At 42.2% G+C, this 22,466-nt stretch overlaps 1 protein-coding gene across 1 annotated transcript in view; it reads left to right on the top strand.

Annotated features, from left to right (window-relative positions):
- Window positions 1–22,466, top strand: part of LOC138651619 (IgGFc-binding protein-like) — a 46,716-nt gene that overhangs the window by 1,350 nt on the left and 22,900 nt on the right. Inside the window, exons 2-3 of the mRNA XM_069741939.1 lie at window positions 17,909–17,962; window positions 21,182–21,519. Of these exons, the coding sequence (XP_069598040.1) occupies window positions 17,909–17,962; window positions 21,182–21,519 (392 nt within the window). The remainder of the gene's footprint in view (window positions 1–17,908; window positions 17,963–21,181; window positions 21,520–22,466) is intronic.

The following is a 22,466-nucleotide window of genomic DNA, read 5'->3' as shown; positions in this document are numbered from 1 at the left end:
CGCCTCCAACACTTTTCCTTTCACTTTTTTCCCCATTATGTAGATAGGGGCAAAATTGTTTGGTGAATTGGAACACGCGGGGTTAAAATTTCGCCTCACAATATAGCCTATGACGCTCTCGGGGTCCAGACGTGTGACTGTGCAAAATTTTGTGGCTGTAGCTGCAATGGTGCAGATGCCAATCCCGGACATACATACACACACACACACATTCAGCTTTATATAGTAGACTAGCTGAAGAGCCCGGCGTTGCCTGGGCATAGTAAATATCTGTGGTTAGTTATAGCACGTCACTTCTCTTATTTTCCCATCACGCCTCTCATTTTCCCAATCACATCTTTAATTTTCCCCCTCACATCTCTCATTTTCTCCCTCACACCTCTCATTTTCTCCCTCACTCCTCTCATTCCCGCCTAACACTTGTCATTTCGACCTCACATCTGGCATATTCCGATCACTACACTATTTTCCCTCACTCCTCTCATTTTGCACTCACACCTTTTCATTTTCACATCACACCTCTCATTTTCACCTCAGTATATACATGTTTGTCATCTCCCTTATATATAGTATACACCTGTATGTCATCTCCTGTATATAGTATATACCTGTATGTTATCTCCCCTGTATATAGTATATACCTGCTGTGTGTCATCTCCCCTGTATATAGTATATACATGTATGTCATCTCCTCCTATATATAGTATATACCTGTATGTCATCTCCTCCTATATATAGTATATACCTGAATGTCATCTCCTCCTATATATAGTATATACCTGTATGTCATCTCCTTCTATATATAGTATATACCTGTATGTCATCTCCTCCTGTATATAGTATATACCTGTGTGTCATCTCCCCTGTATATAGTATATATCTGTGTGTCATCTCCTCCTGTATATAGTATATACCTGTAGGTAATCTGCTCCTGTATATAGTATATACCTGTGTTTCATCTCCTCCTGTATATAGTATATACCTGTATGTCATCTCCTCCTGTATATAGTATGTACCTGTATGTCATCTCCTCCTCTATATAGTATATACCTGTGTGTCATCTCTCCTGTATATAGTAAATATCTGTGTGTCATCTCCCCTGTATATAGTATATACCTGTGTGATCTCCTGTATTAGACCTCGTTAACACGTTATTTGCTCAGTATTTTTACCTCAGTATTTGTAAGATAAATTGGCAGCCTGATAAATCCCCAGCCAACAGGAAGCCCTCCCCCTGGCAGTATATATTAGCTCACACATACACATAATAGACAGGTCATGTGACTGACAGCTGCTGTATTTCCTATATGGTACATTTGTTGCTCTTGTAGTTTGTCTGCTTATTAATCAGATTTTTATTTTTGAAGGCTAATACCAGACTTGTGTGTGTTTTAGGGCGAGTTTCGTTTGTCAAGTTGTGTGTGTTGAGTTGCATGTGGCGACATGCATGTAGCGACTTTTGTGATATGAGTTTTGTGTGGCAACATGCGTGTAGCAACTTTTTGTGTGTCGAGTTGCATGTGACAGGTTAGTGTAGCAAGTTGTGTGCAGCAAGTTTTGCGCATGGCGAATTTGGCGCGTGGTGAGTTTTATGTGTGGTGCCTTTTGAGTATGTGCAAGTTGTGTGTGAGGCAACTTTTGCATGTGTTGCAAATTTTGTGCATGTGGCAATTTTTCCGCGTGTGCAAGTTTTGCGTGTGGCGAGTTTTCCATGAGGTGAGTTTTGCACTTGTGGCGAGTTTTGCATGAGCCTAGTTTTTGCATGTGGCGAGTTTTGCACGTGGTGAGTTTTGAGCGGCGACTTTTGTGTGGCGAGGTTGGTGTATGTGTGGTGAAATGTGTGCTGAGGGTGGTATATGTGTTCAAGCACGTGGTAGTGTGTGGTGCATTTTGTGTGTGTGTTCATATCCCCATGTGTGGTGAGTATCTCATGTCGGGGTCCCACCTTAGCAACTGATCGGTATATAATCTTTGGCGCCATCGCTCTCATTCTTTAAGTCCCCCTTGTTCACATCTGGCAGCTGTCAATTTGCCTCCAACACTTTTCCCCATTATGTAGATTGGGGAAAAATAGTTTGGTGAATTGGAAAGCGCGGGGTTAAAATTTCGCCTCACAACATAGCCTATGACGCTCTCGGGGTCCAGACGTGTGACTGTGCAAAATTTTGTGGCTGTAGCTGCGACGCCTCCAACACTTTTCCTTTCACTTTTTTCCCATTATGTAGATAGGGGCAAAATTGTTTGGTGAATTGGAACGCGCGGGGTTAAAATTTCGCCTCACAACATAGCCTATGACGCTCTCGGGGTCCAGACGTGTGACTGTGCAAAATTTTGTGGCTGTAGCTGCGACGGTGCAGATGCCAATCCCGGACATACACACACACATACACACATTCAGCTTTATATAGTAGATAGAAAATCTGCAAAAATGTAAATGAAATATATTATAGGAATCCTACCAATGTCAATTTATGTTTAACAAAATGAATAAGAACATTGGTAAATTACACATTCATATAATACAGGGTGGGCCATTTATATGGATACACCTAAATAAAATGGGAATGGTTGGTGGTATCAACTTCCTGTTTGGGTGGTGACCATGGCGGCCATTTTGAACTCGGCCATTTTGGATCCAACTTTATTTTTTTCAATGGGAAGAGGGTCTGGTTCTTTCCAGTAAGAGTGGTGACTATGTGAACAGCTGATCTCAGGAGCTGGTCACAGCAGGAACCATTGATAGATTGGAAAGTCGTTGATGTTTTTTTTTTAGAAGAAAATAACGTAAATACTTATGTTGATGTGTAAAATTCTATTTCTAAATGTTGAAGCAGTTGATCGACACTCAGGCAAGAGGAAAGAGCTTGGTCTTTTAGTGCGTTCTGGATGCAGCCATTTCCCGTTCCCATTACCTTGGTTGTACTTGATGGACATGTGTCTCTTTAAAGCTGTATGATGTAAATATGTATAGTAACCATCTCACGTGTCATTCACTGTATATGGGGGTTGGAATAACAGTTGTCAGCCAGGTGTACGCATATGGGGGAATCTGGAGGAATATTGGGGGACTGAGTCTGGAGTAGTATCAGAGTGCGCACGTATACTAGGGGATTCTGCGGGAAGAACTGTGAGATGAGGATGCATGTAATAGCTGACAGCTAAGATTAGTCTGATCAAAGGGAATAGCTATGAGGCAAGCAGGCAATAGGTGCGTGTCAGAGATAGCTCTCAGCTAAGCTTAACATGCCTGTCTGTGGGTTAGAACGAATAGCTGAGACGAGCATGCATGTATATAGGGGAGCGAGGAGCAATAGCGGAGACGAGCATGCATGTATATAGGGGAGTGAGGAGGAATAGATGAGACGAGCATGCATGTATATAGGGAGCGAGGAGGAATAGATGAGATGAGCATGCATCTATATAGGGGACTGAGGAGGAATAGCGGAGATGAGCATGCATGTATATAGGGGAGTGATGAGGAATAGCGGAGACGAGCATGCATCTATATAGGGGAGTGAGGAGGAATAGATGAGACGAGCATGCATCTATATAGGGGAGTGAGGAGGAATAGCGGAGACGAGCATGCATGTATATAGGGGAGGGAGGAGGAATAGCGGAGACGAGCATGCATGTATATAGGGGAGTGAGGAGGAATAGCGGAGACGAGCATGCATGTATATAGGGGAGTGAGGAGGAATAGCTGAGACGAGCATGCATGTATATAGGGGAGTGAGGAGGAATAGCTGAGATGAGCATGCATGTATATAGAGGAGTGAGGAGGAATAGCGGAGACGAGCATGCATGTTTATAGGGGAGGGAGGAGGAATAGCTGAGATGAGCATGCATGTATATAGGGGAGTGAGGAGGAATAGCGGAGACGAGCATGCATGTATATAGGGGAGTGAGGAGGAATAGCTGAGACGAGCATGCATGTATATAGGGGAGTGAGGAGGAATAGCGGAGACGAGCATGCATGTATATAGGGGAGTGAGGAGGAATAGCGGAGACGAGCATGCATGTATATAGGGGAGGGAGGAGGAATAGATGAGAAGAGCATGCATGTATATAGGGGAGGGAGGAGGAATAGATGAGAAGAGCATGCGTGTATATAGGGGAGGGAGGAGGAATAGCTGAGAAGAGCATGCATCTATATAGGGGAGTGAGGAGGAATAGCTGAGACGAGCATGCATGTATATAGGGGAGTGAGGAGGAATAGCAGAGAAGAGCATGCATGTATATAGGGGAGTGAGGAGGAATAGATGAGACGGGCATGCATGTATATAGGGGAGTGAGGAGGAACAGCGGAGACGAGCATGCATGTATATAGGGGAGGGAGGAGGAACAGCGGAGACGAGCATGCATGTATATAGGGGAGGGAGGAGGAATAGCGGAGACGAGCATGCATGTATATAGGGGAGTGAGGAGGAATAGCTGAGACGAGCATGCATGTATATAGGGGAGTGAGGAGGAATAGCGGAGATGAGCATGCATGTATATAGGGGAGGGAGGAGGAATAGATGAGACGAGAATGCATGTATATAAGGGAGTGAGGAGGAATAGCTGAGAAGAGCATGCATGTATATAGGGGAGTGATGAGGAATAGCGGAGACGAGCATTCATGTATATAGGGGAGTGAAGAGGAATAGCAGAGACGAGCATGCATGTATATAAGGGAGTGTTGTGAATTCTGTGGCTGAATTCACTCCTGTGGTCACAAGTGGTACTGCAGCTTCTGAGCTTCCTTCCTCAGGTGTTCTGGTGAGCTCGTTAACTGCTTCGTTACTTAACTCCGCCTGATGCTGCTATCCTTGCTCCTTGTCAATGTTTCAGTGTTGGATCTGAGCTTCTCCTGATTGTTCCTGTGACCTGCTGCTCTGTATAGCTAAGTGCTTTTTTGCTATTTTGTTGCTTTTTTTCTGTCCAGCTTGTCTTTTGTTTTGCTGGTAGCTCTGAGAAGCAAAGGGTGTACCGCCGTGCCGTTAGTCCGGCACGGTGGGTCTTTTTTGCCCCCTTTGCGTGGTTTTTGCTTTAGGGTTTTTTGTAGACTGCAAAGTTCGCTTTACTATCCTCGCTCTGTCTAAGATTATCGGGCCCCACTTTGCTGAATCTATTTCATCCCTACGTTTTGTCTTTTCATCTTACTCACAGTCATTATATGTGGGGGGCTGCCTTTTCCTTTGGGGTATTTCTCTGGGGGCAAGTCAGGCCTATTTTTCTATCTTCAGGCTAGCTAGTTTCTTAGGCTGTGCCGAGTTGCATAGGTAGTTGCTAGGCGCAATCCACAGCCGCTATTAGTTGTGTTTAGGATAGGATCAGGTGTGCAGTCTACAGAGTTTCCACGTCTCAGAGCTCGTTCTTTTGTTTTTTGGTATTTGTCAGATCACTGTGTGCGCTCGGATCGCTAGGCACACTGTGTCTCTGGATTGCCTTCATTACACCTTTCATTAGCAGACATAACAGTACAAGGAGCCTAACTAATGATTCTCAATAGAGGGAAAGAAAAAGTTCTGACACCATTTTTTTTTTCTTTCTCTGCTCTGTGTTCACTTTTTTTTTTTTTTTTTTCCCCTAGACATTTGGGTGATTCTGGACACAGGTGTGGACATGGATATTCAGAGTCTGTGCTCTTCAATGGATAATCTCGTTATAAATGTACAAAAGATTCAAGATACTATTGATCAGAAATCAATGTTAGAACCAAGAATTCCTATTCCTGATTTGTTTTTTGGAGATAGAACTAAGTTTCTAAGTTTCAAAAATAATTGTAAGCTATTTCTGGCCTTGAAACCTCATTCTTCTGGTAATCCTATTCAACAGGTTTTGATTATTATTTCTTTTTTGCGCGGCGACCCTCAAGACTGGGCATTTTCTCTTGCGCCAGGAGACCCTGCATTGAGTGGTGTCGATGCGTTTTTCCTGGCGCTCGGATTGCTGTACGATGAGCCTAATTCAGTGGATCAGGCTGAGAAATATTTGCTGGCTTTGTGCCAGGGTCAGGATGATATAGAAGTATATTGTCAGAAATTTAGGAAATGGTCAGTACTCACTCAGTGGAATGAATCTGCGCTGGCAGCTTTGTTCAGAAAGGGTATCTCTGAGGCTCTTAAGGATGTCATGGTGGGATTTCCTATGCCTGCTGATTTGAATGAGTCTTTGTCTTTGGCCATTCAGATCGGTCGACGCTTGCGCGAGCGTAAATCTGTGCACCATTTGGCGGTATTGCCTGAGGTTAAACCTGAGCCTATGCAGTGCAATAGGACTATGACCAGAGTTGAACGGCAAGAATACAGACGTCTGAACAGGCTGTGTTTCTACTGTGGTGATTCCACTCATGCTATTTCTAATTGTCCTAAGCGCACTAAGCGGTCCGCTAGGTCTGCCGTCATTGGTACTGTACAGTCCAAATTCCTTCTGTCCGTTACCTTGATTTGCGCTTTGTCATCATATTCTGTCATGGCATTTGTGGATTCAGGCGCTGCCCTGAATCTGATGGATTTGGATTATGCTAAACGTTGTGGGTTTTTCTTGGAGCCTTTGCGGTGTCCTATTCCATTGAGAGGAATTGATGCTACACCTTTGGCCAAGAATAAGCCTCAGTACTGGGCCCAGCTGACCATGTGCATGGCTCCTGCACATCAGGAAGTTATTCGCTTTCTGGTGTTGCATAATCTGCATGATGTGGTCGTGTTGGGGTTGCCATGGCTACAAACCCATAATCCAGTATTGGATTGGAATTCCATGTCGGTATCCAGCTGGGGTTGTCAGGGGGTACATGGTGATGTTCCATTTTTGTCTATTTCGTCATCCACCCCTTCTGAGGTCCCAGAGTTCTTGTCTGACTTTCAGGATGTATTTGAAGAGCCCAAGTCCGATGCCCTACCTCCGCATAGGGATTGTGATTGTGCTATCAATTTGATTCCTGGTAGTAAATTCCCTAAAGGTCGATTATTTAATTTATCCGTGCCCGAACACGCCGCTATGCGCAGTTATGTGAAGGAATCCCTGGAGAAGGGACATATTCGCCCATCATCATCACCACTGGGAGCAGGGTTCTTCTTTGTAGCCAAGAAGGATGGTTCGCTGAGACCGTGTATTGATTACCGCCTTCTTAATAAGATCACTGTTAAATTTCAGTATCCCTTGCCATTGTTATCTGACTTGTTTGCTCGGATTAAGGGGGCTAGTTGGTTCACTAAGATAGATCTTCGTGGTGCGTATAATCTGGTGAGAATCAGGCAAGGAGATGAATGGAAAACTGCATTCAATACGCCTGAGGGTCATTTTGAGTATCTAGTGATGCCGTTCGGACTTGCCAATGCTCCATCTGTGTTTCAGTCTTTTATGCATGACATCTTCCGTGAGTATCTGGATAAATTCCTGATTGTGTACTTGGATGACATTTTGATCTTCTCAGATGATTGGGAGTCTCATGTGAAGCAGGTCAGAATGGTTTTTCAGGTCCTGCGTGCTAACTCTTTGTTTGTGAAGGGATCAAAGTGTCTCTTCGGTGTGCAGAAAGTTTCATTTTTGGGGTTCATCTTTACCCCTTCTACTATCGAGATGGATCCTGTTAAGGTCCAAGCCATCCAGGATTGGATTCAGCCAACATCTCTGAAAGGTCTGCAAAAGTTCCTGGGCTTTGCTAATTTTTATCGTCGCTTCATCTGTAATTTTTCTAGCATTGCCAAACCATTGACCGATTTGACCAAGAAGGGTGCTGATTTGGTTAATTGGTCTTCTGCTGCTGTGGAAGCTTTTCAGGAGTTGAAGCGTCGTTTTTGTTCTGCCCCTGTGTTGTGTCAGCCAGATGTTTCTCTTCCGTTCCAGGTCGAGGTTGATGCTTCTGAGATTGGAGCAGGGGCGGTTTTGTCACAGAGAGGTTCTGATTGCTCAGTGATGAAACCATGTGCTTTCTTTTCCAGGAAGTTTTCGCCCGCTGAGCGTAATTATGATGTGGGCAACCGAGAGTTGCTGGCCATGAAGTGGGCATTTGAGGAATGGCGCCATTGGCTTGAAGGAGCCAAGCATCGCGTGGTGGTATTGACTGATCATAAGAACTTGACTTATCTTGAGTCTGCCAAGCGCTTGAATCCTAGACAGGCCCGTTGGTCGTTATTTTTTGCCCGCTTCGACTTTGTGATTTCGTACCTTCCGGGCTCTAAAAATGTGAAGGCGGATGCTCTCTCTAGGAGTTTTGTGCCCGACTCTCCGGGTTTATCTGAGCCAGCGGGTATCCTCAAGGAAGGAGTCATTGTGTCTGCCATCTCCCCTGATTTGCGGCGGGTGCTGCAAAAATTTCAGGCGAATAAACCTGATCGTTGTCCAGCGGAGAAACTGTTCGTCCCTGATAGGTGGACTAATAAACTTATCTCTGAACTTCATTGTTCGGTGTTGGCTGGTCATCCTGGAATCTTTGGTACCAGAGAGTTAGTGGCTAGATCCTTCTGGTGGCCATCTCTGTCACGGGATGTACGTACTTTTGTGCAGTCCTGTGGGATTTGTGCTAGGGCTAAGCCCTGCTGTTCTCGTGCCAGTGGGTTGCTTTTGCCCTTGCCGGTCCCAAAGAGGCCTTGGACACATATTTCGATGGATTTCATTTCTGACCTTCCCGTTTCTCAAAAGATGTCAGTCATTTGGGTGGTCTGTGATCGCTTTTCTAAAATGGTCCATCTGGTGCCCTTGGCTAAATTGCCTTCCTCCTCTGATTTGGTGCCTTTGTTCTTTCAGCATGTGGTTCGGTTGCATGGCATTCCTGAGAATATTGTTTCTGACAGAGGTTCCCAGTTTGTTTCAAGGTTTTGGCGAGCCTTTTGTGGTAGGATGGGCATTGACCTATCCTTTTCCTCGGCTTTCCATCCTCAGACTAATGGCCAGACCGAACGAACCAATCAGACCTTGGAAACATATCTGAGATGTTTTGTTTCTGCTGACCAGGATGATTGGGTGTCCTTTTTGCCGTTGGCTGAGTTCGCCCTTAATAATCGGGCCAGCTCGGCTACCTTGGTTTCTCCATTTTTTTGCAATTCTGGGTTCCATCCTCGTTTCTCTTCAGGACAGGTTGAGTCTTCGGACTGTCCTGGTGTGGATTCTGTGGTGGACAGGTTGCAGCAGATCTGGACTCAGGTAGTGGACAATTTGACCTTGTCCCAGGAAAAGGCTCAACTTTTCGCTAATCGCAGACGCCGTGTGGGTCCCCGACTTCGTGTTGGGGATCTGGTTTGGTTATCTTCTCGTCATATTCCTATGAAAGTTTCCTCTCCTAAATTTAACCCCTTAATGACCGCCAATACGTCTTTTAACTGACCTGAGATATAAGAGAATAGCTTCCCCATACAGATGACAATCCAGCATCTGTCGGTTGTACACTATAGTTGACAACTTGCTGTACCAGCCACGATCAGTATTTGCACCATCTAAATCTGTTTAACCCCTTAGATGCTGCTGTCAATAGTGACTACATCATTATAAATGGTTAACAGAGTGTGGGGGCTTCTTCTTTGTCACAATTGGTGCCCTCAGATCATGATTTTGTTGTCCTGATGTTTGCCATGGCAATTCATGACCAAATAGCGGCCTTAGAGTCTGACGGCTGTAGTAATCTGTTTAGAAGTTAGCAACATTTAGGTGGTAAAAATACACATTTTCATTTCTGTCATACCACTTTGCATTAATTCCTGTAAAGCACCTGAAGGGTTAATAAACTACCTGACAGCAGTTTTCAATATGTTTAGGGGTGCTGTTTTTAAAATGGTATCACGTTTGTGGGTTTCCCAATATATGGGACCCCTAAAGTCACTTAAAACATGGATAAGTCCCTAAAAAAATTAATTTTGTAAATTTCTTTGAAAAAATGAAAAATTGCTGCTACATTTTTAAACCTCCTAAAATGCTAACAAAATAAAATAACATTTTACAAATGGTGCTGATGTACAGCAGACATGTGGGAAATGTTATTTATTAATGGTTTGCTGTTGTATGACTATCTGGATTAAAGGGATAATCATTCAAATTTAGAAAACTGCTAATTTTTTAACATTTTTCTCAAATTTTTGATATTTTTTATAAATAAAAACAAAAAATGTTGAACAAATTTACCATTATCATAAAGTATAATGTGTCACGAAAAAACAATCTCAAAATCACTGGGATTTGTTGAAGCGTTGCAAAGTTATTACCACATAAAGTGACACTGGTCAGATTTAAAAAATTTGGCTCGGTCACTAAGGGGTTAAACCTCGTTTTATTGGTCCGTATAGGATTTCTGAGGTTCTCAATCCTGTGTCTTTTCGTTTGACCCTCCCAGACTCCTTTTCCATACATAATGTATTCCATAGGTCGTTGTTGCGGAGATACGTGGCACCTATGGTTCCATCTGTTGAGCCTCCTGCCCCGGTTTTGGTGGAGGGGGAATTGGAGTATATTGTGGAGAAGATTTTGGATTCTCGTGTTTCAAGACGGAAACTCCAGTATCTGGTTAAATGGAAGGGTTATGCTCAGGAAGATAATTCCTGGGTTTTTGCCTCTGATGTTCATGCTCCCGATCTTGTTCGTGCCTTTCATGCGGCTCATCCTGGTCGGCCTGGGGGCTCTGGTGAGGGTTCGGTGACCCCTCCTCAAGGGGGGGGTACTGTTGTGAATTCTGTGGCTGAATTCACTCCTGTGGTCACAAGTGTTACTGCAGCTTCTGAGCTTCCTCCCTCAGGTGTTCTGGTGAGCTCGTTAACTGCTTCGTTACTTAACTCCGCCTGATGCTGCTATCCCTGCTCCTTGTCAATGTTCCAGTGTTGGATCTGAGCTTCTCCTGATTGTTCCTGTGACCTGCTGCTCTGTATAGCTAAGTGCTTTTTTGCTATTTTGTTGCTTTTTTTCTGTCCAGCTTGTCTTTTGTTTTGCTGGTAGCTCTGAGAAGCAAAGGGTGTACCGCCGTGCCGTTAGTCCGGCATGGTGGGTCTTTTTTGCCCCCTTTGCGTGGTTTTTGCTTTAGGGTTTTTTGTAGACTGCAAAGTTCGCTTTACTATCCTCGCTCTGTCTAAGATTATCGGGCCCCACTTTGCTGAATCTATTTCATCCCTACGTTTTGTCTTTTCATCTTACTCACAGTCATTATATGTGGGGGGCTGCCTTTTCCTTTGGGGTATTTCTCTGGGGGCAAGTCAGGCCTATTTTTCTATCTTCAGGCTAGCTAGTTTCTTAGGCTGTGCCGAGTTGCATAGGTAGTTGCTAGGCGCAATCCACAGCCGCTATTAGTTGTGTTTAGGATAGGATCAGGTGTGCAGTCTACAGAGTTTCCACGTCTCAGAGCTCGTTCTTTTGTTTTTTGGTATTTGTCAGATCACTGTGTGCGCTCGGATCGCTAGGCACACTGTGTCTCTGGATTGCCTTCATTACACCTTTCATTAGCAGACATAACAGGGGAGTGAGGAGGAATAGCGGAGACGAGCATGCATGTATATAGGGGTGGGAGGAGGAATAGCTGAGATGAGCATGCATGTATATAGGGGAGTGAGGAGGAATAGCGGAGACGAGCATGCATGTATATAGGGGAGTGAGGAGGAATAGCGGAGACGAGCATGCATGTATATAGAGGAGTGAGGAGGAATAGCGGAGACGAGCATGCATGTTTATAGGGGAGGGAGGAGGAATAGCTGAGATGAGCATGCATGTATATAGGGGAGTGAGAAGGAATAGCGGAGACGAGCATGCATGTATATAGGGGAGTGAGGAGGAATAGCTGAGACGAGCATGCATGTATATAGGGGAGTGAGGAGGAATAGCGGAGACGAGCATGCATGTATATAGGGGAGTGAGGAGGAATAGCGGAGACGAGCATGCATGTATATAGGGGAGGGAGGAGGAATAGATGAGAAGAGCATGCATGTATATAGGGGAGGGAGGAGGAATAGATGAGAAGAGCATGCATGTATATAGGGGAGGGAGGAGGAATAGCTGAGAAGAGCATGCATCTATATAGGGGAGTGAGGAGGAATAGCTGAGACGAGCATGCATGTATATAGGGGAGTGAGGAGGAATAGATGAGACGAGCATGCATGTATATAGGGGAGTGAGGAGGAATAGCTGAGAAGAGCATGCATGTATATAGAGGAGTGAGGAGGAATAGATGAGACGAGCATGCATGTATATAGGGGAGTGAGGAGGAATAGATGAGACGAGCATGCATGTATATAGGGGAGTGAGGAGGAATAGCTGAGAAGAGCATGCATGTATATAGAGGAGTGAGGAGGAATAGATGAGACGAGCATGCATGTATATAGGGGAGTGAGGAGGAATAGCGGAGACGAGCATGCATGTATATAGGGGAGTGAGGAGGAATAGCTGAGACGAGCATGCATGTATATAGGGGAGCGAGGAGGAATAGCGGAGACGAGCATGCATGTATATAGGGGAGGGAGGAGGAATAGCTGAGACGAGCATGCATGTATATAGGGGAGGGAGGAGGAATAGATGAGACGAGCATGCATGTATATAGGGGAGTGAGGAGGAATAGCGGAGACGAGCATGCATGTATATAGGGGAGTGAGGAGGAATAGCTGAGACGAGCATGCATGTATACAGGGGAGTGAGGAGGAATAGCTGAGAAGAGCATGCATGTATATAGGGGAGTGAGGAGGAATAGCTGAGAAGAGCATGCATGTATATAGGGGAGTGAGGAGGAATAGCGGAGACGAGCATGCATGTATATAGGGGAGTGAGGAGGAATAGCTGAGAAGAGCATGCATGTATATAGGGGAGTGAGGAGGAATAGCTGAGAAGAGCATGCATGTATATAGGGGAGTGAGGAGGAATAGCGGAGACGAGCATGCATGTATATAGGGGAGTGAGGAGGAATAGCGGAGACGAGCATGCATGTATATAGGGGAGTGAGGAGGAATAGCGGAGAAGAGCATGCATGTATATAGGGGAGTGAGGAGGAATAGCGGAGACGAGCATGCATGTATATAGGGGAGTGAGGAGGAATAGCGGAGACGAGCATGCATGTATATAGGGGAGGGAGGAGGAATAGATGAGACGAGCATGCAGTATATAGGGGAGCGAGGAGGAATAGATGAGACGAGCATGCATGTATATAGGGGAGTGAGGAGGAATAGCGGAGACGAGCATGCATGTATATAGGGGAGTGAGGAGGAATAGCGGAGACGAGCATGCATGTATATAGGGGAGGGAGGAGGAACAGCGGAGACGAGCATGCATGTATATAGGGGAGGGAGGAGGAATAGCGGAGACGAGCATGCAGTATATAGGGGAGCGAGGAGGAATAGCGGAGACGAGCATGCATGTATATAGGGAAGGGAGGAGGAATAGATGAGATGAGCATGCATGTATATAGGGGAGGGAGGAGGAATAGTGGAGACGAGCATGCATGTATATAGGGGAGGGAGGAGGAATAGCGGAGACGAGCATGCATGTATATAGGGGAGCGAGGAGGAATAGCGGAGACGAGCATGCATGTATATAGGGGAGGGAGGAGGAATAGATGAGATGAGCATGCATGTATATAGGGGAGGGAGGAGGAATAGATGAGAAGAGCATGCATGTATATAGAGGAGTGAGGAGGAATAGATGAGACGAGCATGCATGTATATAGGGGAGTGAGGAGGAATAGATGAGACGAGCATGCATGTATATAGGGGAGGGAGGAGGAATAGATGAGACGAGCATGCAAGTGCAGCGCCCCAGGTTCCTGGTCGTTGCAGTAATGTCATTCTTCCACCAGGGGGAGTGATGTTACGTCTGAAGGCAATAAAGGAGATCACTTTACCAGGTATCACAAACCACACATCACACTTCACACTCCAGTCCACCAGGGGGAGCTATGCTCCTATTTATTAGGGCACTCTTCACAATTAGGTAAAGCTGGTGGTTTGGATAGGAAGTTAGGCAGAAGCGAGCTGGGCTTCACCCAGTGAGCTGCTATCTGAGCTCCACTCAGCTAGTGGGTCTCTGACAGGGGTGGGATCCTGTCAGAGGCCTAGAGAGAAGGCCACGGAGCTGCGACTGCCTACTGATGTGGCAGCATCCTAAGAAAGAGACATTAAAGGAGAATTGTATTGTAGAGGGTGAGAAACGAAGTCATAGCAAAAGGAGAGGAAACCAGAAGGAGTTCTGCCCTGTAAAAGGCTGCCTCCTTTCTGAGGTGCAGGATCCGGTAGCCGGAACACCGAGGGAGTCATCGTCTCCAAGCCTGGCTCCAGAGACCGGCAGGACAGTTAATTCCATATTAGTTGCCTGACCTTTACCCAGGAGGCATGGTGACAACGATGGGAGGCCGGGGCGTTCTAGAGTCCCTGTAAAAAGCCTCAAGCCACCAGTCATACGGGTTTGTCCTATCCATCTGGGGGACAGAGAGAGAAATAACATTTACAACAGTTGTGAGGACCTTACCGAGACGCACAGCAGGGAGGTACTACAACACCCAGGCGCTAGAGGAAGGCTACTGATTTCCACCTGGATAAGGGGACTCTGGATTTGCCTCCAAACCGGCCGGACTCTGCCTGTCCTGTGATCCAGTGCTCTGGACTGTGGATGCTGAAGCCTTCAGTAAAGGTAAAGAGACTGCAACCTTGTGTCCTCGTTCTTCACTGCGCCTCTCACCATCCACCATCTACACACCGGGAAGCCCTGGGGACATAGTGAATAAATCAGGCCCACTGTAATACAGTATATTTTCTGTGGCAGAAAATGAGTGACATACCACAGACAGGACTGGCACTGATGCAGATTTGCTAATCTTTATCTGCCCCTTTCTTATTTTTTCAGTGAGACTAGTGAATAAATGTGGGCCACTGTATTAGAGTATATTTCCTGTGGCAGAAAGTGGCTTGAAGATATATAACAAAAAAAAAAACAGGGACTGTCCTTCAATTACTATCTCCCTGCAGTAATCTCAGCCAGGTATGGCAGGCAGCAATAAGGAGTGGACTGATGCACAAATTAAATAAAAAGTGTGGACAAACAAACAAGATAGCTGTGCAGAAAGGAAGGAACAAGAGGATTTGTGCTTTGAAAAAAGCAGTTGGTTTGCACAGCGGCGTACACACAGCAATGTAGCTATCAGGGAGCCTTCTAGGGCAGCCCAATGAGCTACAGCGCTGAGAAAAAAAAAATGTAGCTTCCACTGTCCCTGCACACCGAAGGTGGTGTTGGGCAGTGGAAATCGCTACAGCACAAGCGGTTTTGTGGTTAATGGACCCTGCCTAACGCTATCCCTGCTTCTGACGAAGCGGCAGCAACCTCTCCCTAAGCTCAGATCAGCAGCAGTAACATGGCGGTCGGCGGGAACGCCCCTTTATAGCCCCTGTGACGCCGCGGACAGCAAACCAATCACTGCAATGCCCTTCTCTAAGATGGTGGGGACCAGGACCTATGTCATCACGCTGCCCACACTCTGCGTTCACCTTCATTGGCTGAGAAATGGCGCTGAACGTGTCATAGGAAATGCGACTTTGGCGCGAAGGTCGCCGATCGCATGGCCGACCCCACACAAGGGTCGGATCGGGTTTCATGAAACCCGACTTTGCCAAAAGTCGGCGACTTATGAAAATGAACGATCCGTTTCGCTCAACCCTAGTGAGGAGGAATAGCTGAGACGAGCATGCATGTATATGGGTAAGGGGTAGCTAAGGTTAGCGTAGGAATAGGAATAAATAATACCGCCATCAATCAGATTACATGTAGAGATATTTCCATTGTCAGAAAGTGAGCCCAGAGCACATTGCCGGGGAATCCAGTCCTTCTGGTAGTTCACTGATGGATGGACGTCTTGGCCAAGTTATGTGTAAAATCAACACAGCCCAGGGGCCTAATTATCATGACGGGAGCGGATTAATGACCGCGCACCTGTCAACTCGAAGTCATAAATCCATCCATGCCGCGACGTACATTAAGCAGAGATTCTCTATATGTTTAGTACTAAGGGACATAGAAACAGTGTAGATGTAAAGCACCAGGCGACGTAGCGGTGGACATGGCACATACCACGGGCTCAGCCACACAGCGGCCCATGGGGCCACACCGCACTGCAATGCTCCTCGCTCAGGACACTGACCCTTCTGTTTTTGCCCAGCGCAGATTTTTCTGTGCTCGGTAGAATCCGCCAGATGCAGTTAATTCATTATTTCCATTTTTCCCAGGATCTAAACTCACAGCTTGTATCGTGGCAGAAAGGTTACCAGTGAGCCACAGGCTGCACTGCAGGGTAAAGGAGGATTTTCTCTGCCTAAAAATTATGTTTTTTTTTTAATTAACAGCCATATACAGATACATTTCTATTTACCAAATACTTATCTATATTCATTTATCTTTATATAATTAGATATTAGGGATAAAATAATAATAATGAAAAAAAATCGCTGCACTGCTAAGTAAAGGAGGATTTTCTCTGCCTAAAAATTATGTTTTTTTTTAATTAACAGCCATATACAGATACATTTCTATTTACCAAATACTTATCTATATTAATTTATCTTTATATAATTAGATATTAGGGATAAAATAATAATAATGAAAAAAAATCGCTGCACTGCTAAGTAAAGGAGGATTTTCTCTGCCTAAAAATTATGGTTTTTGTTTAATTAACAGCCATATACAGATACATTTCTATTTACCAAATACTTATCTATATTCATTTATCTTTATATAATTAGATATTAGGGATAAAATAATAATAATGAAAAAAAATCGCTGCACTGCTAAGTAAAGGAGGATTTTCTCTGCCTAAAAATTATGTTTTCTTTTTAATTTACAGCCATATACAGATACATTTCTATTTACCAAATACTTATCTATATTCATTTATCTTTATATAATTAGATATTAGGGATAAAATAATAATAATGAAAAAAAATCACTGCACTGCTAAGTAAAGGAGGATTTTCTCTGCCTAAAAATTATGTTTGTTTTTAATTAACAGCCATATACAGATACATTTCTATTTACCAAATACTTATCTATATTCATTTATCTTTATATAATTAGATATTAGGGATAAAATAATAATAATGAAAAAAAATCGCTGCACTGCTAAGTAAAGGAGGATTTTCTCTGCCTAAAAATTATGTTTTCTTTTTAATTTACAGCCATATACAGATACATTTCTATTTACCAAATACTTATCTATATTCATTTATCTTTATATAATTAGATATTAGGGATAAAATAATAATAATGAAAAAAAATCGCTGCACTGCTAAGTAAAGGAGGATTTTCTCTGCCTAAAAATTATGTTTGTTTTTAATTAACAGCCATATACAGATACATTTCTATTTACCAAATACTTATCTATATTCATTTATCTTTATATAATTAGATATTAGGGCTAAAATAATAATAATGAAAAAAAAATCGCTGCACTGCTAAGTAAAGGAGGATTTTCTCTGCCTAAAAATTATGTTTTCTTTTTAATTTACAGCCATATACAGATACATTTCTATTTACCAAATACTGACAGTATCTATATACTTTTATCTTTATATAATTAGATATTAGGGATAAAATAATAATAATAAAAAAAAATGTTATGAATTAAAGAAAAACGAAAAAAAAAAATTAATGAAAAAAATAAAATAATCACATTTTCCTGTGCATTTCTTAAGTCACGAAACATAATAGTATGAATGTATTTGTTACCACTTTGTATTTCCTTGTTTTATGTGTATGTGAGTGTTTTTATCTGCGCGTGTCCACTGTGTATGTGCGGGGGTAATGAGCTTTTATTGTGGTCTCACTACTGAGTTTTATAGAACGTTCTATGACCATCCGATGAATATCTGATAGGTACTGGATCATCAGTCCCCATGACTGCAGGATATTTGCTGTACACAGATTATACTGGCGTCATTATTCTGTGAATTTTATCTTGATATATTGATAATTTAATGATATTTTCTTTCAGCAATGGGTCGATCTCAGCGTCTGCCGTGTCTCCTGCTGCTCTGCCTGACATTCAGTGAGTATAGAGAATATCTGGGGAAATAATGGTGTATAAAGATACATACATGGCCACAGTGACATCCAAAGATATAGGTAAAAGATAGATAATAGATAATAGATAGATAACACAGGTCAACAAAAAAAATTTTTTTTCTGGTGTCCAAAATATTTTAATGAATTTAGGGTAACTTTGGGGTGCTGATTCTGAATATGCTATCAGTTTTGCCAGATTGGCTCAAGTTTTTGAGATTTTTGGTATCTTATTTATAGCACTTGTTGGTAAATGCGACGCATCATCTCATTAATTTCTTTGGATTAGTACTTGAACTGAGCAGTTCTCAATATAGTTTTGTGTTAATTAGTGTTCTAAAAGTTTGTTCATAGCTTGATTTTTGCACTAACTTTATGTTGTTGTCTGTTTTCCAGTGAAAAGCATGAACTCATCAAGAAGAAGTTGTCTTAACGATCCAGACTCATTCTGTTACATTTGTGGTGAATACACACTGCCAAAACATAGAAGAAACATAACAGACTTCGTAAAAAAAAGTGTATTTTGCCTATTTTGGGGTTATGCTTGGGGACCAAGACAAGTTTTGGGCACCACACATAGTGTGCAAAGCATGTATCGAATTGTTACGCAAATGGAGCAAAGGACAAAGAAAAAGCTTCAAATTTGGTGTTCCAATGGTGTGGAGAGAGCAAAAAAATCATCATGATGACTGTTATTTCTGTGCAGTGCAAGTGCAAGGATTCAATAAGCATAAGAAACGAAAATGGGAGTATCCTAACATGGAATCTGCAAGAAGGCCTGTCCCTCATTGTGAAGATGTGCCTGTACCTGTGTTTACCATGTTACCTGACCTTCCCCCACCTGATGATGATGAAGTGTGTATTCACCACAAATGTAACAGAATGAGTCTGGATCGTTAAGACAACTTCTTCTTGATGAGTTCATGCTTTTCACTGGAAAACAGACAACAACATAAAGTTAGTGCAAAAATCAAGCTATGAACAAACTTTTAGAACACTAATTAACACAAAACTATATTGAGAACTGCTCAGTTCAAGTACTAATCCAAAGAAATTAATGAGATGATGCGTCGCATTTACCAACAAGTGCTATAAATAAGATACCAAAAATCTCAAAAACTTGAGCCAATCTGGCAAAACTGATGACATATTCAGAATCAGCACCCCAAAGTTACCCTAAATTCGATGAAATATCTTTGGCATCAAAAATGCTGTTGACCAGTGTAATAGATAGATAATAGATAGATAGATAGATAGATAGATAATAGATCATAGATAATAGATAGATAGATAGATAGATAGATAGATAGATAGATAGATAATAGATAGATAGATAGATAATAGATAGATAGATAGATAGATAATAGATAGATGATAGATAATAGATAGATAGATAGATAGATATATAGATAGATAGATAGATAGATAGATAGATAGATAGATAGATCAATAGATAATAGATAGATAGATAGATAGATAATAGATAGATAGATAGATAATAGATAGATAATAGATAGATAGATAGATAGATAGATCAATAGATAATAGATAGATAGATAGATAATAGATAGATAGATAATAGATAGATAGATAGATAATAGATAGATAGATAGATAGATAGATCAATAGATAATAGATAGATAGATAATAGATAGATAGATAGATAATAGATAGATAATAGATAGATAGATAGATAATAGATAGATAATAGATAGATGATAGATAATAGATAGATAGATAGATAGATAGATAGATCAATAGATAATAGATAGATAGATAGATAATAGATAGATAATAGATAGATAATAGATAGATAATAGATAGATAGATAGATAATAGATAGATAGATAGATAATAGATAGATAATAGATAGATGATAGATAATAGATAGATAGATAGATAGATAGATAGATAATAGATAATAGATAGATAGATAGATAATAGATAGATAGATAGATAGATAGATAGATCGATAGATAATAGATATATAGATAGATAATAGATAGATAGATGATAGATAGATAGATAATAGATAGATAGATAATAGATAGATAGATAATAGATAGATAGATAAATAGATAATAGATAGATAGATAGATAGATAGATAGACAGATAATAGATAGATAACAGATAGATGATAGATAATAGATAATAGATAGATAACAGATAGATAGATAGATAGATAGATAGATAATAGATAGATAGATAATAGATAGATAGATGATAGATAGATAGATAGATAGATAGATAGATAGATAATAGATATATAACAGATAGATGATAGATAATAGATAGATAATAAATAGGTAGATGATAGATACATGGAAGAGGAATATCCGGCCTTCCCGATGAGCGATTCCGCTGCCCATGTAGGTCTCCAACCCGTAATCTAATAGTAGCAATAAACTTCGCACTCAGAACTGTATAAATGTGTGACAGATCCACAAATGAACATTCCGGTGTGTTTAACCCTTCATCAGCACTGATTGCCGGATGGCAGAGAACGCAGCGCTGTGTAGGGGGCGAGTGAATCCGGTGCAGAATGGCGCCATAGCTCCTAGGTAGATGGATCCCGCCACACCTTACATTCCGCCGGCCGCTGAGATCGCTGACGCCTCTTACACACATAGCGGAGGCGTGCGCGGCGGAGCGATCAGTAAAGTGCTGCAGATAATATCGATACATTCCATACAATAGATGCACGGATTCTTTATACAAGAAGTAAATGTTGCTTCAGATCAGCTCTCCTTATAGCATCTAACAGCTGAATGTTTGCTGCGATTTATCAGTTTTCTTCTATTTTTGTCCCTTTGTCCCCTTATTGACACACAGGGAGTTCCCGGCGCCGCTCCGCAGGTCGCTGCTATTATTCTGGTCTTTTCTGGGGTTTTTTTTATGGGTTCCATGCTTTGTTTGCTGACTCCTTTATGCAGTTTAAGGGTCATTAAACATTTAGTGACATCTTTTACCCAACCCTTTACCAGTGCTGGAATGTGCTGATAACACTTCAAACCTTTCCTGACATGTCATATAACAAGAGAAAATATGAAACCGTTTCCATAGTGATTTCTTATAAAATGACGGAACAAGACTCATAAAAATGGAGAACCCCACGAAGAAAAAAGTATTAAAAAATGACGTATCATCATTTATTTGCTATTATTTTACACTTTTTTTTTCATTCTTTTTTTTCCTCTCCACCAGCTCTCGGCACGGCCGGCGTGCCAGGAACAGAGTTCATTACGGCTTTCATGCAGAACAAAGGTTCTGGCGATTCCAGCCTCAGTCTTTCCGTCACGGCCTTACAAGACTCTACCACGGTCAGCGTCACAATTAATTCAATCAGTCGATCTACGTTCAATCCGAAGCTCACCTTAGATAAACTGGAGGAAACCATCATTCAGCTTCCAGCTCGGATCCAACTGGCGGATTCCGGGACTTCCAACTACGTTGTGTACGTCAACTCCAATAACCCAGTGTCGGTGATCTCCATAAATTCCAAGGGTCAGAGTGCAGACACTGCATCTTTACTACCTCTATCGGTATGACATTTCTATTCAAATCTGTTTCAAAAATATGATGAAAATTTTTTCACTAAAATTTATTTTTTTCCATGACCAATTGGACACTCTTTGCATTACCTCAGGTCTAATTTCTCAAGGTCCTTCTCCTCATCTAACTCCTAATGTTGGCAGTTCCTTCTTTGACCACCTCTACTCCATCTTCCTTTTCTCCACCTAGTAGAAGATATTTTATCCAGACCTTACAAAAACATCTTAGGTTCATCTCCAGAACTTCCATGCTCTACCTGTAGTCATCCTCCTCTTCCACACTTGATCATTTCTCCTTGACTTTTTGAGCATGGCCAAACTATGCTAAAAAAGTTTTTGACTAAATTTCCTCTTTCCGCAATAAATGGGACATTTTTCACATTGCCTTCGGTCTATTTTTGAAGGTCCTTTTTCTTCTCTATCTCCTAATGTTGGCAGTTCCTTCTTTGACCACCTCTACTCCATCTTCCTTTTCTCCACCTAGTAGAAGATATTTTATCCAGACCTTACAAAAACATCTTAGGTTCATCTCCAGAACTTCCATGCTCTACCTGTAGTCATCCTCCTCTTCCACACTTGATCATTTCTCCTTGACTTTTTGAGCATGGCCAAACTATGCTAAAAAAGTTTTTGACTAAATTTCCTCTTTCCGCAATAAATGGGACATTTTTCACATTGCCTTCGGTCTATTTTTGAAGGTCCTTTTTCTTCTCTATCTCCTAATGTTGGCAGTTCCTTCTTTGACCACCTCTACTCCATCTTCCTTTTCTCCACCTAGTAGAAGATATTTTATCCAGACCTTACAAAAACATCTTAGGTTCATCTCCAGAACTTCCATGCTCTACCTGCAGTCATCTTCCTCTTCCACACTTGATCATTTCTCCTTGACTTTTTGAGCATGGCCAAACTATGCTAAAAAAGTTTTTAACTAAATTTCC

The sequence above is a fragment of the Ranitomeya imitator genome, chromosome 10 (genome assembly GCF_032444005.1).
Source record: "Ranitomeya imitator isolate aRanImi1 chromosome 10, aRanImi1.pri, whole genome shotgun sequence".
NCBI classification, from domain to species: domain Eukaryota; kingdom Metazoa; phylum Chordata; class Amphibia; order Anura; family Dendrobatidae; genus Ranitomeya; species Ranitomeya imitator.
Note: the sequence above shows the minus strand (reverse complement) of the source record. Positions and strands in the feature narration are given on the sequence as shown.